Below are 19338 nucleotides of genomic sequence, written 5' to 3' on the forward strand. Positions count from 1 at the left end.
AAGAAGAAAAGATGAAAAAAAAATGGCAATGAGAAGTGCATTGAAAGCCAACAATAAGCGTGCTCCCTTGGAGAAGAACGTTTTATCGTGTAATTAAATTACATTGGAATATAAATAAATTTAAAATGCGTGATATCGTAACAAAAATTGCGATCACGCACAATTTGAAATATATTTTTATAAATCGAAAAGTATGGAATTTTAAAAATGTCTTTGTTTTTGATTTTGTATCTCCATACATCATTTAATCTTTCTCGATTTCTGTAACGTTTCGATTATATATAAACTTCGATCGAAGTTTATAAACTTTTTAAAGTTTATAAATTTTGAAGAATAAGTTAATGATATACGAAGTAATGACGAAGGATTTGAAAATATATCGATAGGTAATAAATTTTAAATTTTATTTTAATTAATATGATATCAAAATACTCTATTGATTTAATATAAAGTTTAATTATTGATATTTTCGAAAATGTAAATTAAATTTAGAAATAATTTCTTTTTTTCTCTCTTTCTCTTTTCACTATAATTGATTCAAAGTTATGTGATAAATTAATGAAGTTAATAAAAATATAGTTATTATAAATATATTGCAAAATTAGAAATTAATGATTTTTTTTTGTTATAAATATATTTGTAAAAAATATTTGATATTATATTTAAAACTGATTCTTCTTTCATTTTGTTACGATGGATTTTTTTACGAATATCATTTTCTTTTGCTAGAAAAATATTAAATTTAAAATTAATCTCTCTCTCATTTTGCTTTGATGAATCTGTTATGAATTAACAAATATTGTTTCTTTTTTCTACTGGAAAAATATTTAAAAAAATATTTAAACTTGAAATTTCTTTTTTATTTTGTCATAATGAATCTATTACAAATTAACAAATATTCCTTTTTACTAGAAAAATATTTATACAAAAATATTTAATATTAAATTTGAATTAATCTCTCTCTCTCTCTCTCTCTCTCTCTCTCTCTCTCTCTGAATGTTATGAAATAATAAATGTTTTTTTTTTGTTGGAAAAATATTTTTTATACGAATAATAAAAATAATTTAAGCTAATATTATTGATTACATTATTATCATTATTACTGAGCATTTATTATTTATTACAATTAATATTCAAACATCCGCTGAAATATATTACTGAAAATGCATTGATAAATATCATTTTAAATGACACTTCGCATTATGTGTCTTTCTTTGATAATTAAATAACACGAAATGAAACGCCATATTAATTATTTGCTAATTGGATAATATACTATAACGAGGCGGTAGCAGAAGGCCAGTTATCTAGAGATCGATTATACAGGCACCAATTATCTGATCTCCCGATTGCACAGACATTGATTTCCTGATCCTTGATTATCAGAGCATGTAATCGGAAATTCTTGTATTTATGAATGAGGAAACAATTTTGTCCCCCTTGATAATACGTATTGAATATTAATCTCGTAGACACGCATAACAAAGTGAATATAATACAATGTGTGCCTCGTTTAAAAAACGAATGTATTATAATTTCACTCTATGATCTATTCTATTATCAAGATTTATCATAATTATTTTCAACAATATGAAAAATAACAAGATCTATACATTTAAATTACAGATGCTTTAATCAAGATTTGAAACTCTCTAAACTCGAGATTCGAATCGCTGATCATACTTCAATTTCTCGTTTCTCAGAATCTCAATTTCTATTTTTTTCTTTTTATCGAATCTAATATATTCGTCTTAAGAATATTTGATTGAATTTAAGCAGGACGAAAAACATATATAATTGATGAATAAATTAAAACTGTTAAAATGTTATTTTCTACATCTTCTATTTTTTTATTATAATTCAATATCGATAGATATAAGTAAAGTTAAACGAAATGTAATCTGATTAATTGAAAATTATGAATTCATTAATGCAAAATCATAATTACTGCTCGTTAAATGATCATAATCATTGTAATAATTAAAGATCGTGATTAATTCAATAATCAGTGATGAAATGATTTTGATCATGATTAAATTATATACATAGTTTTGGAAAATAATTAGAACCAATTATTTATTTACTTTAATATACAAGTACAATTCATGTTTGATTTTCAATTATTTTTATCTGATATAATCTATATATCTTTGTACATTTATTATTGTTGCATATGAGATAAATTATATCATATGTTAATCAATATAATTGATTACAATTTAATAACTTATAACACTTGTATGAATTCCTTTTTTTATGTAATTGCTTTACATGCAAAAAAAATACATTCCGGAAAAAAATACATATAATATTTCTGTAACATTTTAACATGTGAAAGAAAATAAATATTCTTAATGTTTTTTTACCTATGATTTATTCTTTATATTGTTTCTTGAAACCCATTTTGTGTAAATAAATCTTATTTTTAGTTTAACAAGATTGAGAAAACAGCTAAAAGATAAAAAAAGAAAATAATTGAAATGTGCATAAATAATGAACAATAAAGTAGATATTTTTCATATAGAAAAAATCAAATTTTCAATCATATATTATTATATACACACAGATAATTTTGAATAATATATAAATCCATAACATTATGGATATTTTTGTTTGGTAGAGAAATAATTTTTCTGACAAAATTAGAACGAATTTATTGCTACCACTTCAACAAATTATAATAAAAAAAATGATCTTGAAAAAAAGAAATAAATTAAAAAAATTAATTATTCTTTAATAATCCAAAAATCAACCGTACAAAAAAATAACAAGTAACTTTTCAAATTATATTTCTATTATATTTTAACATATTTTAATCTATTAAATCCTAATAAATTTCAATAAAAATTAACGATTTATGCTTTACGTTTTATTTTTTATGACGCAAAATAAAAAGGGAAGATCCAGTGTCTGATAAGTTTAAAACAAAACTCTATTAAACGCGGCTATACATGCAGCAGGAAGGCAATATGATGCTTAATACTTTCTCTTTATGCACCATTAAGGCGCGAAGGGGACAACGTTGCTTAAAATGAAACACAGCCGGTGCTTTATTATCGTTTTGCAGCGATGCTACTTCATTAACGTTTTGGCCAAACTTGGCCTTTCGCAGGTGTCTGAGAGAGCCAATGTTTCTTCCTTTCGACAGAAAAGGGGAGAGAGAAATGAGAAGGGGGTTGCAGAAGAAGAAGAAGAACAAGAAGAAGAAGAAATCTTATCGTTGAATCGCGGAAAGAAACGGAGGCGGAAAGAGGGAAGGCGAGGACGTAGAAGGAAACGAAAGATTATTAATGGGCCTTCCTACGAAAACCATAAATTTAAGACACGCACAGTACGCCCTATCAAATATCCAAGATTTTCCTGATTACTTTCTTGATCTAGACACCTCGAGTCTAGTATGCTTCAAGTGATATGCACAGTGAAGATGTTCCTTTATATGCTCTCATCACAATATATATACTCTCACGCAATAACTTTTTATCGATGAAATATCAATGTTTTATTTTTAATAAAATTTTTTGTTATATACATAGAAGAGCACAATGAATCAGCGATTTTTATTTTTTTAATCGAAATATCATTTTAAGAAATCAATATTCAAATTTTCAAAATATTTTTCATTTCTTGAATATTTAAGCTTGTCATGCTTATGGGAGATGGAGAGAAATCTTAAATTGCAAAATTCGGAATTTTGTGAATTTTATGAAAAGAAACTTTAGGGGTTGATTTCATTTCTTTAAAAAGATTTTTCGTCGAAGAATAAATTGTTTGATACTTGTTACTTTCATTAAAATCGAAATTTTCGAATTAAGTGAATTTCTCCGAGTTTCAAAATAGTGTTCAAATATCTTAGTGAGCTACTATATATATATTTTTTCTTTTAAAATTCTAACAGAAACTTTAACCTTGATATCGTATTTTAAATGTTCTCATTTAAACGATACTATTGGATTCCTAGTTAATTCGAATTTTTAATATAAAGTTTAATATAGCTATTAGTTGTTATATAAATTTTTTAGCTTATATACAAGATAATTTAAAAAAGATTCTAGATAAATAAAACATAGAAGTTAGTATGTGAAAATTTCTGTTGAAACTTATTTTTCAAGTTAAGCAGTTGAGCAATTTAATTCTGTACTTGGTGAAGTGTAACGATATTAAAGCGAGATGATTCTATTAACAATTTATCTCCTCCTCACTTCGTCTAGTATAAAATTAAATTATAACTTGAAAAATAAGTTTCAACGAATATTTTTATATTATCAGCTTTTTCTATATTTTAAAAATTTTGATCTTTAAAAATTAAATTAAAAGTTTTAATCTGTAAAATTTTCTCAAATTTCTTAAGTTTTTTTATTTTTTAAATTTAAATGATATAAATATTATTTGTAAATTTTGTAAAATAGAATTAAATCTCCAATACAAAATAAAATAAAACTATCAAAATTAACAACTTTCTTATTATAAACAACCAAATAATGTAGGAAACAAATTTTTTTATAGAAAATGATATATGTGAGATATAATGTGATAAATCATAATGATTTCATTAATAAGTAATAAGTTGATCTTATGTTTTTAAAAAAACATTACTTAAAAAATTATTTATATCAAATTATTTGAAATATTTTTTAAAATAATAAACTACGTTCAAAGATTTAAATAAACTATCGTCAATTATAATTGACGAATTCTTTAAAATTTTTTTTTCTTTTAAATAAAACAATATAAATTCGATCGTAATTCTTCAAAAACGAAAAAAGAATAATTCACGAAAAATCCACATATTTTTAAAATTAAAAATAATGTAAATGGATCAATATTAAAATAAAAAGTTATATTTAGTAATGACTAATATCCAACTTAATTCAAACGCAAATTACGTGGACAATTTTATCTTTATACCTTATACCGTAAGAATAGAAATAACACGAAAATTGCTCGTCAAACCGAACTTTGCACAAGCGAAATCATATATTTGCAATCAAGATTGACACTCATTTACCAAAAGTACACCGACCATCTCCCCCCTCCCCGCCCCCCTCTCTCTCTCTCTCTCTCGAATAATAGAAAGGAATCGTTAACCGCGATCTATCTTCGATCAATTACGCAATACTTTCATCGTACCAAAGTATATAATGTCTGCTCGTATTCGTACCCTTTCTCTTTGCTCCCTTTTTCGAATAAGAGAATCTCATTCGCCACGTTTGATATTTCATGGAAACGTGTTCGATCGGCCGCCTACAAGGTAGAACGGGTTGAAAAGAGGAAAGGAACTCGTGAAACGGGTGGTTCAGAAAGAGCTGTGACGGGATTGGCTAAGGGATAGGTATATCGATTGAACATTTGCTCAAATATTTAAACGCTATTACCGCTGGTCTGCGTACCAGTTATACGCTATACTACGAACTCGGTCGCACTACCTACCTCGTCGAATACCTGAAACTAGTAAATTGCTCGATCGTTGCTTTGTTTCTCTTGCTTACACGTAACAATCTAAGATGACACTTCAAGTAAGTAATTGTTCAATCGAATCTATTCTTTGCTCGTATTGCTACAAAAGGAAAAAAATTTTACGCTATAAGGAAATTCATCTGAACGAAAAATTTCGACGAATTATTTCGTGAATCATTTCGTCTAATGAATATTAATTATTAATGTTAATTAATGAATCTATTAATTCTGAATGAAATGGAAATTCGCGTGTACGTATAATGGGGCTATGGTATTGTGAAGAAATACTTTTATCGACGAGAAATAAAGGTAAGGTATAAGTAGGAATAGATTATTCAGATTATTCAGAAAGTTTCGAATCCTATAATTCAAAACTTAATAATTCTAAGATAAAGAATAATTTACGTGAAAATTAATTAATACTTAACTATTGTTTTATGCTTGAAGAATTTTAAAAATCAAAATTTGCTGGAATTTTAATTCTTGAGAAAATAAATACTCTTTGGGAAAAAAAGGAAAAAAATTGTATATCTCGAAATTGTAAAATCAATTCTCAAAGTTACAGCATCGCATCATTTTGCAAATTTTGAATTTTTTTCCAAAACAAGATACTTTAGAAAAGAAAATATTAAATTCTCGTAAACATAATTATAGAGTTATGTTTGATAATAAAAAAAATCATTGAACTATTAAATACCATAATCCCATTATACTTGTAAAATTTCGTTAAAAATTAAAGAAGTTTTTATTTTTTAATTTCTTGAACGAATTTTTTTTTAATGAAACTATGAATATGTATAGTATAATGGAATATAGTCCATTTCATTATGAAATATAGAATTTTTTTCTGGGGAAATATTACTTTATAAAGATAAAATTAACACTTTTAATGCGTTTTTCATTTTTATAAATATAACTATAATAACTGTAATAATGTGAAATAAAGCAAAGTTTTAAAATGTTTACAATATTGCTCTATTATTCTATTATAAAATAAATTCCTATGGAAAATTGTATTTAAAATTTAACAAAATTGTATTTAAAATTTTTGGGAATGATTTGGCACTCAAAAAAATTTTTCTATGTATATATGTGTGTATAAAATTCGAACATAATATTTCTTATCGAATATTTGTAATAAAAAATCAAAATATTGTATTTTATATTTAATCCTAGAAATCCTAAAACTTCTAAGCTCGAAAAATTTTAAATTAAAATTATATCCTTTTTGCAAAAGATTTTTATAAAATTATTGTATATACATTTATTACAATCATATAAAATATGATGGCTTATTAAAGTAAAGTAAGTAAAAGAGAATTGTTATAAATGCATAAAGCATTCAATTAATATTATAATTTACCATTCATATTATAATATGTATTAAAGATATTAAAGAAATCAATTTTATTCGAGTTCTATAATTATCGTAATCAATCTAATCTTATTCAATTTCATATTGAATGCAAAAATATATGCTGCCTTGATTATAAAATATAGCATATTTTAGCATTAGAAAACATTTTCCAAAGAGCAATTTTTTTCAGAATAAATGTATAAGAAAAAGTATGGATTCAAGTCATCCTAGAATCCTACGTGATGGATCGAAGCTCAGGAGTTCTAGAGTTAAATTTCAGATCCATCTTAATTTTACGTTTGATTATCTGGTCAGTTTTTCTTAAAAGAATATAATTTTATTTATAATTCTTCAAATATATCATTCGTTATATTTGAGCAAAAGTAAATTACTGTATAATTTGTTAACTAAAGAAAAAAGTTCAAAAATAATGAATTTAATAAAACAAATAATAGATGTCTATCTGCACATTATATCTTTTAATAATGTTAATATTTGTTAACACATTAAATTGTATGGTTCATCGATTATAATTGTTAATTGCTGCGTAATAATCATATCTCATTTTCTGTCCTATTCTCTGTAATAGATCGTAATTTATAACAGAATTGTCTAATTAAAATTCTTTAATCCTTTGTATCTCTTTTGGAAAAATTTTTAAAAAGAAAAAAATTATATATATGTAATTTTGGATGTATATTCATAATTAAAAATTGAATCGATCAATTCCACCAATGCTAATGATTTTTACTTAAATATTATAAAATTATATATTTATCATAATTATAAAAATTAATATACTAATTATATATTTCGAAATTAAAACTCAAAAATTTTTCAGAAAATGAGTTGTTTGATTTCTGAATGGTCACTGAATCCTTTTTGATCCATTCAACTTACAAACAATCGATAATAACTAATTATATAATAAAAATTAAATAAATAAAATTAAAAGTTTGGGTCTATTTTTGATATAAAGATAACCCAAAATCTATAAATAATACTAACTATGATGAGAATAAAATAAGAATTATATGAAAGTCTAGTTTTATAAGAATACAATAAGTAATATAAGTATATATAAGTATCATGGACATTATTTTTATTTGTTATAATTAAAATTATATTTCTCAGAAATGGAGAAATTATAAGCATCGTTTCGATATTATCCATAAGGACTATTTTTTTTTTTTTATTAAAATTAATTTAAAATCCAATATACATTCATAATTCGATATGAGATGATACGATGAAAGTTTATTCAAAACTCTAGTAGCGTTATTTAATTTCTGTTGGCTTTTCAATAACTTAACCTCTTCAAATTTTTCTGATTCGTAGTTTTGAAATGGTATTTTTCTTTAAAACTACATTTTATTTGATCTGAGTAATTCTGATTCCATGATATTTTTTTATATCCGTTACATTCACTTCATCGTTTAACAACTTTTTGACCAATTGATTATATAATATTAGAAATTATTTAACTATATTTAACTATATAATATTAGAAATAATATTAGAAATTAGAAATTATTTTATATATTATATATAATAATTATATATACAAATTTATTTTTATATGTGTTTTTATGTGTCTTAATAAATAAATAATTTAATAAATGTTTAATTTGTTTAAAAGTATAAGATATAATAAATATAGTATTATTATTAGAGTATTGATTTTTATATATATTTTTTATGTTATACAACAAACAATACATTTTTTTTATTTGATTTTAATTTTATTTATCTAATATATAAACAAACTTAATTATATTCGGAATAAGACTTTCGATTGATATTGATAAAATTGATTAAGAATAAAAAATGTTGAATAATTCATCTAAAAAGAAAATTTGTTAATAATTCATCTAATTCATCTAAAAAGAATAAAAGAACTTTCAATATGATATGATTTCGAAATATCATTACATTATGTATGTATATTCTGTTATATTTTGTGACATAAAATGATCTTTTTTAGCCTTTATTATTTTTTCAAATAAACAATAATAATTTATTGAAAATCATGAAATTATTTTTATTTTATTTATATATTATATATTTCTTAAATATTTATCTTCTTTGTTTTCATTAATAATTTATATTAATGATTAATAAAAATTATTTTATAATTTTATTATAGACTAATTAATTTTATTTTTCGAATTTCGAAAAAATCTTCGAACTATAGTTCTTATAGTTTCTTCATTTAAAGTATCTTTCAAAATAATTTATTAATTGAAAAATAATCTAAACAAAATAATATTTCTATCATTCCCTAGATAATAAAAGTTCATTTCGTTTTTCTTAACAATTTTTTTCAAATCTAAATTTATTAACAAATTTTGTATTTTTCAATATAAAATACAACAAAATTTAACATTAAATAACATTAATCCATCAAAATTTCTCCAAAAAAAGAAATATCGAATCTCACACAATATCTTTCCATATAAAACAAAATTAAAAAAAAAATCTTCTATCTAAATCTTTATCATCAATATCCTCGTAACTCGAACCGTTTCATTTATAACATCTTATTACGTTACTTTTATATCCTTTTTCAAAACGAAATTTTCTTCAATTGCCTTGCGGTACCCACGACATAGTTGCCAGCCGTAGCATGAAAGAGCAGCTGAACAAACGGATAGTGGCGCATAGTGGTGGTGATTGTATCGCGGGTGCCGTAATTGACTAGCATAGTCCCTATGCTTGGAATGTTGATTGGCGAGATATACACGGCCGAGGCGTCGAACAAATCGGAACCTTCCGGATTCGAGCCAATAAATACGGAAAGTATGTTTCCAAACCGGAGGTGTATGGATGAATATCAGTTGGTCGAAGGTCGATACACCTTCCAAGTGCACGCACGCCCACATGCGAGTCTCTGCATAAAGAGAGAAGGAAAAAGGAGCAGATGACGACCGGACCACCGTGCTCTGAGAGAGAACAGGTATTTTTATTGCGTTCCTTCCCCTTTTGCAATCATTTGCGTGCAAGCGTGAGCACATCCAGAAAGAAAAATTTAATATAAACGACATCGCGTGTTTGATTATTTACGTTAGGTTATTACATATATATTTTATAATATTGCTCTTTATTTTAATAATATTTCTTGCAGTACTTTTTATTTTTTTAATTTTCTTAAATTTTTTTTTAATATTTCTGTACGTATTTTTAATATAATTTTTTATAATAATTCTTTGTAAATTATAAAATAATTTACTATTTCTTACATTGTTTTCTAATATTCATTATATTACTTATTTATAATTCTTTTTAAAATAATATTTTTGATTTTTTAATATTTCTCAACTACAAAGTATTAAAAAACAACATTTCTTTTTTTCATCACCATTTTTGAAATTATATTAATTACTAATTATCATAGACATAATCGTGTAATGTTAATATTCACATACTTTTACTGTGAAAAATAATAAGTTTGATGCTTCTTATTATTAAAATTAATTATTTAGGAAACTAAAAAATTAATAACTAGATGAATTATTCTTTTGAAAAGATATTTTTAGAAAAATATTTAAAAGAAAAATAGGATAAATTAATTGAATAAATGTTTATTGAATATGACAATATTTAAGAGGAGATAGAACAATATTTTGAGAAATTCAACAAATAATACAAGAAATATATTGTTAGAAAAATATTGTTAGAAAGAATATTATTAGAAGAATTTAATCGTTTGTCATCATAATTCGAAAAATTGAATAAACTATTAACAAGAAATTATAAATTATAAATTTATCTTATTATATAATAAGATAATATAAAAATAATTTAAAAATAAAACAGAAGCACTTTTATAATATTATATTTATTTCACAATCAGTACTATTTCTTAAAATATATATAATTATATATATTATATATATAAAATATATAAATATTTCCTTTATATTATAATTAATGTTAAAGTTTCTTTCTGGAATAATTCTATACAATATCTTTAATTCTTAACATATATCAAATTTATTTATTTTACGATCACCATTATTTCTCGAAACATCCTCTTTACATTATTTTACAATACTTTCTAATATAAAATAATTTTTCATAATATTTTTCACGATTTTCTGATTTTCTGATTTCTCTGATTTTTCTGATTTCTCAATTACTTATTTTAATCTTATCTTAATCTATTTCACAATATTCTCTTTATATTAGTTTACAATAAAGTTTTCCATACAATGAGATAAATGCTGTAAAATGCATAAAAATATTTGAAGAAATATCGTTCTGTTTTTAATCCTGTTTTTATTCGTCTTCTTCTTTTTTTTTTGTTGATAACTTTTGTACATTGTTTCATTTCTGTTATTCGCTGTTTCCATTTTATGGAAATGCATTGCTGCATGATTACAATGTTATAACTTTTCGTAGGATTTGTTGGTTCAGTTTTCACAACGTATTTCTGTCCGTAGGACATGTACGTTTTATTGACAGATTGGCACCGTGGAATATACCAAGAAATTCAGAGTGTTCAATTTAATTTCTACGGATGTATGAAACATTTATTTAGACGATCATACATTGACAAAGGAATATTCGATATAAATCTTCGTGAAATAATTGCATTTATTTCTCCATCATTTATAAATACTTTATCGTACGATAAATACTATAAAAAATACGAAATAAATTTATTTCTATGTTTAAAAATTAAATTTTTTTTAAATTAATCTTCATATATTTTTTGAAATTATCGTATCATATATAACTATTCGTATATTCTTCTAATATTAAATTTTGAATGCTTATGATATTTATATTGTATGTTTAGAATTTAAAATTGAAAATAAAATTTACATATTTTTTTTCTCTGTTAAAAAATGTTTCATTTTTTTTATCTGTTAAAAAATATATGTATAAATAATATATGCTATTCGTGACGTATATTAAATATTTTTGCATATATATTTGTATATTAATAATTACTGCTAAATTAATTTCAAATTGATTTTCATAACTTCCTCTAGAAGCAAAATTAATTTTGTTTCGAAATAAATACATACTAATATTATACGTATACTTAAATATAAATTATGATATTCGTGCAGAAACGAATAACAAATTTTACATTATAAAAATGTATAAAAATGAAATTACACGGAGTAACTATAAAAAAATATATAATATAAACCATTATATTTATTATACCACTTACATATTAATTAATTAAATACAAGTATAATAATAAAAAAAATCACTTTATTAAAAATTAATTTATCTATTGCGATACGAGCTACCAATTTGCCGAGCTAACAAGTTCGCGCAAAGCGTAATTTTTTACAATCTGTTAATAATAAAATCTAGGGCATAAGTTTTGCCAAAAATTTTTTCCCCGTCGAAACTCATAAAATAGATTATAATATTGGAAACAGCAATAGCACTTAATCCATCCCAATGGGATCGAATTAAAATTGAAACCGATAGGGGATGCGAAACGTACGTGCTCGTAAATTCTCGGCCGCGGTGCAATCGTAATTGCTGTGTAATTTACAATCTCCGCAAAAGCTGGCCTTTTGTCATTCAAATTCGACGGCTGTTTGTTTAAACGTTAACTTTATCAATGCGCTAAGCATCGAAATTGTAAAACCAGCGAAATAAAAGATCACGTATATATATTAAAAGCTTGGAAACGAAAGCGTTTAAACAAATAATTCAACTTCATTGTGTATAGAACTCAATTATGATACAAAGATACTATTATTGGACTCTATATGATGTTTGCTTTTAGCTCGAGTTCCTACTATGAAACTTCCTCAAATCACAAATATATCTCTTATTGAACATTTGTAGGATTTTGATATAAAAGCCAAAAACTTTCAGCCCAAAAATAGTATGTGACAGAATTTGCAAGATATATGCTGGCGTAAATTCTTAGTTAGAAAGATTATTTAGAGAAATAAATGTTGAATAAAATTATGAGAAAAGATTTTTAGATAATTCATAAAATAAATATTATTTTTGTCTTCTAATATTTTCATTTAATCTGTTGATTGTTAATTTACCACTCCTTATAATTTAGTATATCATTCGTGATTTTTATGAACAGAATGCTGAAAGAATGATCTTCACGTTTAGAAAATTTCAAATTATTTTTGAAAATAAGGATCTTAATATTCCCTTTGATATCAAATTCATTCATTTCAATTTAGTTTTTTTATTCTTCTTCTTCTCTCTCAATTTTTCTTCATAACTTTCAAAAATTTAAATTATTTTTATAGGTTAAGATTATAACATGACTTTTTTTTATTTCCATCATGACACATTCTTATTATACAAATTTTATTAACATACAATTTTATATCAACACTATACGATTAATGAATTCATTCTCTAAAATTACTTCCATCGTTTCAAACTTTCAAGTCCATTTCACCAAATAATTAATCAAAAATTAATTTAACACCTCCTTTAATTCAATTCATTTGGTCACTAACTCTGTTTTAAAAAAGTTTACATAATACAAAAAATTGTCATTTCTTCATAAATAATATACATAGTCAATGCTCTTTTATAATATATTTTAGTAATAAAAATATTTTTTTTTTTTTTGGCAAAATTCAAATGCTTCTATTTTCTGGCGACAGTGTCAAGGAACGAAGCAACTGAAGCAATAAAACGTAGCCATGTACCAATATCAGACATCTATTTTTCCAAGTTGCATTCATCTCGTAGTGCGGTTAATTAACGCATTCAGATACTGGAAAGACGTCGAGCCGTGTGAATCATTAGCGACCACGGACGTATTTAAAGCCATTCGAACCGGTAATGTGACTAGGCTTTATATTCGTGTTACAATCATAACGCGTCGTTATAATACACAATGATCCGAATTGAAGAACTGAGCGATATTTTGTCGAGGAAAAAATCAAATATACCGATATTAATATTCAAATGTATAATAAAATTTTACGAATACTCTGGTATTCGAATGTTTTAATAACCCAATATTCTATTGGATTCGAATTATATGTCTATATTCGATACCTTTCTTCACCATACCAATGTAAAGAGAATCGGACATATAGAATCTCTATTATACGAATACTCTGGTATTCGAATATTCTATTAACCCAATATTATCCGAATTATATGCCTATATTCGATGCCTTTCTTTAGTACAATAATGGAAATAGAATTATTGAAGTAATCCCCATTATTCAAATAGTTTAATATTCGAATGTTCTATTAATCTAACATTTCATTATTCGGATTATATATTATTATTTATAATAATTATATTATTTGATTCCTTTTCTTACCACAATAAGAAAGAGAATTTAATTTAAAATTAATATTGAATACATTTCAATATTAAATTCTGGTGTTTTCTTATACCGGTTTAAAATTCAATTTAGTATGAATGCGTAAAACGAAATTGCTATTAATATTAATGGAAAAAAATTGTCTTAGAAGAAAAAAAATCTTCCAAAATATTGACAATTTAATTATAAAGAATATAATAATAATATAATATAATTATAAAGAATAAGCGAAGAAATTATTAGTAACAATCGATTAAATTAATTAAATCAACCAATAATAATAATAATTTTAATCTTTTTGATGAATAAAATTGAATTATGTTGAATTAATATAACAATAAAATCTAATAACCGAATATTCTATTGTCCGAACTATATTCTGTCCCATATTTGCAACAATGTAAACAATCTTTCTTTATCACAGCAATGGAAATGGAATTTAATTTAAAATTAAACGTATTTATACGATATATATATATAATATAATAATATTTTAATGAGTACTTAATATTAATTATTGAAATGAAATCAAAAATAATTAAGTATTTAGGAATTAAAAATTGTTTGTAAGATGTATATTAAAAAATTTGTGCAATTTGACAATTAAAAAAGAATGGGATCCCTATTTTTAAAAAAAAATTTTTTTTAATCCAATTTTGTAAATAGCATTATTCGAAAATTATATTTGAAATTTAGATTCTATTTTGTTATAAATATATATGTTTGATTTTTCTTTTTTGAATATTTCGCAATAAAAATTGTATTTTATATTAACAATTATTATATAAAATATGTTAGAAGAATAATATTAATGGAAAATAATATATTTAAAAAATATATACAAAATTCTCACTTAAATTTTCATTTATTTAAGAATTCTTTAGAGTCTTTAAAAACACCGCACATTTTCACAATTATGAAAAAATTATTTTTCAAATTAGCTAAGATATATCTTTTACATGATCATACACACATTCATTCTCTCAAAAAAGTGAAAAAATAATAAAGAAGTTTTTAAAATAATTTTTTAAATTACAATTAATATGATTTCTTTTGTGATTATAATAAATTTTTTAAATTTTATATAATGTAAAATAAAATAATAATAAGAATAATAATGATATTAATACGAATATTAATAATTCTATAATTAGTTTGAAAATATCGAATTTTCCAACAAACATGTATATATCATTCCAGAAATCAATACTCATAGACATATGTTTAATGAAAATTTCTAGACAATTAACGATAATAATTGAAAATTATAACTCGAACAAATCCGCTATATACATCCATATATAAATTTTCGGAATATTGATCTCGATTTGAAAAAATTTTAATAAAAATAACATCTGATATTTGTAAAATTTTTCCTTTCACTGATGTAATCGAATATCGTTAACGTTATCCAGTTCAAGTTTCAATATCTCTTACAATACGAGAGTTATGTAAAAATTTATATTTTTCAACCCAAAACACTATGTGATGATATTCGAATCATGTAATTTTTAAATTATATTATATACAATTATATAATATTATTAAATAATAATGCAAAATAATTTCTGTTTGTCATTTAATGGGTGAATTTTGGTAATATTGTATATAGTATGATAAATGAAATTTATTAATACCATTGATATAAATGATATTATTTTTTCAATTGCATCAATTGTTTAGTGAATTTTCTTTCATCTTTTATTCTGAAAATAATAATAAGCCTATTAATTCGATATAAGAATTATTAAAGAGAATATAATAGCAATAACGTTACATATAACAAAAATTTTAATGCATTTTATCCTTTTGAAAAAAAAATCACGAAGAATATGTTTTTATTATTAGTAATCGAGAGAAAAAAATTTATTTAAAAGACCTAAAAGAAAATCAATCTTGAAAGGATTAACATAATAACAAAGAATTTATTAGTCAAATTTTGCATTAATATAATTCTTGTACTTTTTAAAGATAATATTATATGTTGTATTTAGTAATTAATTGAAATTGATCGTTATCTGTAAATATATGATAACGATTGATATGCATTCTTTGATTTCAAAAATATGCTTCACATTCATAACGGAATAATGAATCAGAGGATTATCTGCACTCAAGGCGTGTCTTGAAAGGGTTACGAGTTTTCTCCATTATCTTCGCCTTTAAAATATCTTTGATTCATGTACAGTCACTTCGTAATCTGATAATTCGACTTGAAATCTTGTTATTATCATTAATCATACATTTTTCTGAATGTAACGGACAATAATTTATGAACTTATATTCTCACGAATTTAAGTAAATATAATTTGAAACTTATTTTTTCTATTTAATTATAAAGGATATATATTCTACGTTATAATTAAAATTTATGAAATGATGAAAAATTAAAATACAAAATATAATAATGAAAAATTTATAATTTATTGCTATTTAAAAATATCAAATTCGTTTTTATCGAAATATCATATTCGTTTATCAATTTTCAACAAGCTATGACATATAAATATATATTACAATAATCTAGTCGAACGTAAAATTATATGATGCTTTACGAATGCTTATAAAAATTGCAATATTATTTTTGCGATAAATGTACGCGATGCTCAACGACAGGTTGGAATAAAAATAAAAAAAAAAAAGAGGGAAGGAAGAGAGAAACGGAATACAAATTTCAAAGAAATTTCAAAAGCAAGAACCAAAGCAAATTTCACGAGATACTTGCAGCGATAATAAAGTTCCATGAATTTTATGTAACTCATTTTATATCGCGCAGCTTCTGGTCGTAAATTTTTCCGCGGCATTTTTTATCATAACGGGCAAATAACTAACTTTGTCTTAAACATAATAATCAGGTAGCGATGGAGAAAATTTGCGTTCAGCGGGAGAGTAAAAAGGAAAAAAAAAAAGGAATAAAAAAACAAAGAAATAAAAATAAGCCGACTTACCGGTGTTGTGTAAGGTTGACAAGCCAACCTGATGCCGTCGTGCCTCAGCTTCTCCTGCAGCAGCATCCGTAGCTGCATCCTTGGGATTCTGACGAGCTCCGCCTTTCCCTCCTCGTACTCGTCCGCGAACTTGGTTAATTCCTGACCACCGCTCGAGGAACTGGCTGTTGGCGAGGCCCGTTGCGCCTCTTTATCGCTGAGCGGTCTCTCAGAAGATGTTCTCGACGATTTCGAGCTAACATTGTCGCACAGGCAATCATTACTCTCTTCCAGGGTGAAGTAAACGCTCGCTGCACCCTCCTCCCTGAGAGTCTTCACCGATTGCAACAATCGTGCTCGATGGGTCTGGTTAAATACACCGATCGCGTCGAGATCGGGATCGCCGATTTGTTTGCATATCTCAAGGTCGTCGTAGCCGTTGTCTATGAACGACTCCGAATATTGGCCTAAATGAAGCGAGCGTAGCCACTCGACCACGATATTGCTAGCCATCGTCATTTCTGCTCGGTCGCGAGGAGTGCGAGGGCTTTATCACGCCCCCGCCGCTCTCTTCTCTCGTGTACACGTGTCTCTCCTTCACCTTCCCTCTGATCTGGTCTCGGTCTGTCCTTGTCTCGGCCCCCCCTTACGCGCTCTGTCTTGTTGAAACTACGCACCGCGACATCTTCGAAAGAATGCGGATCGACGACATCCTCGCGAAAGGGCGAAGTCACGTATGATATTCGCTATATTGAATCCGGGCGAACCGATCGCGGGCCCGATTGGTTTTTCTTGTAATGGGCGGCACCCTCGATTAACGGCTCCTCGGAGAATACCGATGAACGACGCAGGGGGGGAGGGGACACTGGTCACGTTCGATCTTCAACGTGCAGTGCCCTGGCTCATTACGAGGCGCGGACGATCGAACTAGTTCGACGAGACGATACGATCTTCTTTTCGAACGCTTTTAAACCGCTCGGTTTCTGGTGCACGGTTAACAGTTGAAAGAAAAACGCGGGTAATTGTACTCCGTTCCTCTGCCTCGATCTATTTTACGAAGCACTCGGTTATGGGTAGGGTTATGGTAGGGTAGAAGAGAAATCAACCGATCGATCCTTTTAAGCACGATCGAATTTAGAGCACGTGTCTCACGTCTCGAACCACTTTAAATTACAGCTACGATTATTGTTATTGCTCGCAATAATCTACTCACATATCACGTATCCATACACGTAATGAGGAATATTTTATCTATAAACATTCCTTCACTACATTTGTCTCACAATTTAATTTGAATGAATCAGAGCACTTTTTTACAATGGATGGGAATAACTTTGCACGTTTTGATTTTGCCGCGCATTCACTTATCACACGGAAGACGTCAAATAAATGGTATGATTGTAATCACAAACTTTTCTCTTTTTTTTCTCTCTGACACTGTTATAATTTCAACACACGTATTTGTTTATGATTTGAAAGATTCTTCTTATACGAAACAAATAATTTCGAATCCAACACTCTTTACCGTAAATATAAACTTTTGTCGATTTTCATAGAGAAATATTCTTGAGTTCGTAGGCAAAATTTCACTATTTTCGATCAATTCGATAAATAACGATAAACGACGATAAATTGACGGCACAGTAAATAAGAAACACAGTACAGATAGCAAAAAATGAATACAAATCCGAATGAAAATTTGGAGCGAATTATTATACCAGAATGGTAATTGGCAACCGAAGTTTTTAAATCGAAGTTTTCAAATCGTCAACAACGACATGCGTGTGACAAAGAGAGGACGAACGAAACCGCAGGCAGAAGCAACGGTCTCCGGATCGTTCGTGCCGGTATTGAAAGCGTAACCTTGAAAACTCCCCCGAAAGAGAAAAGACCAATACGATGGAAAGCACGCGGTCGAAACGGAACGATAAAACCGGACTGCAAAATTTTATCGCGCGTTGCTTTTTTTCACTTCTCTAAGAACATATCGGGGATGATATGTTAAACTTGATTTCACTGAATTCACGTCATTCATAATCGTGGTAAGCAAAGCGTCATCAGTATTCGACGACAACCGCGAACACACAACCACGACACAACACTACCGCGACGCGACACACGGCTCGACTGACACGAGACATTCGCCAGAGGGAGCTCCACTCGTCTTCTCTTCGTGCGGTTCCCCCACTCTGATACCCCCACCTTGCACTCATCCCCACTACTGGTAACAGGAGCAACTTGGTTCAGCGAGATCCTGTTGATGCGCTCCTGCGCCGCCAGGATGCAACAGCTTCGTCCTTCGTCTTCT

General features: G+C 26.2%; 1 protein-coding gene across 3 annotated transcripts in view; it reads right to left on the minus strand.

Moving 5' to 3' along the window:
• The window catches only part of LOC122714530 (SAM and SH3 domain-containing protein 1-like), a 476950-nt gene extending 457824 nt beyond the window's left edge, over positions 1-19126 (minus strand). For all 3 annotated transcript variants that reach the window (XM_043935946.1, XM_043935949.1, XM_043935948.1), the window contains exon 1: positions 17052-19126. In XM_043935946.1, the coding sequence (XP_043791881.1) occupies positions 17052-17549 (498 nt within the window). In that variant the 5' untranslated portion in view covers positions 17550-19126. The remainder of the gene's footprint in view (positions 1-17051) is intronic.
• Between the last annotated feature and the right edge of the window lie 212 nt (positions 19127-19338).

The sequence above is a fragment of the Apis laboriosa genome, unplaced genomic scaffold, assembly GCF_014066325.1.
Source record: "Apis laboriosa isolate Shangri-la unplaced genomic scaffold, ASM1406632v1 scaffold30_cov140, whole genome shotgun sequence".
In the NCBI taxonomy this organism is placed as follows: Eukaryota; Metazoa; Arthropoda; class Insecta; order Hymenoptera; family Apidae; genus Apis; species Apis laboriosa.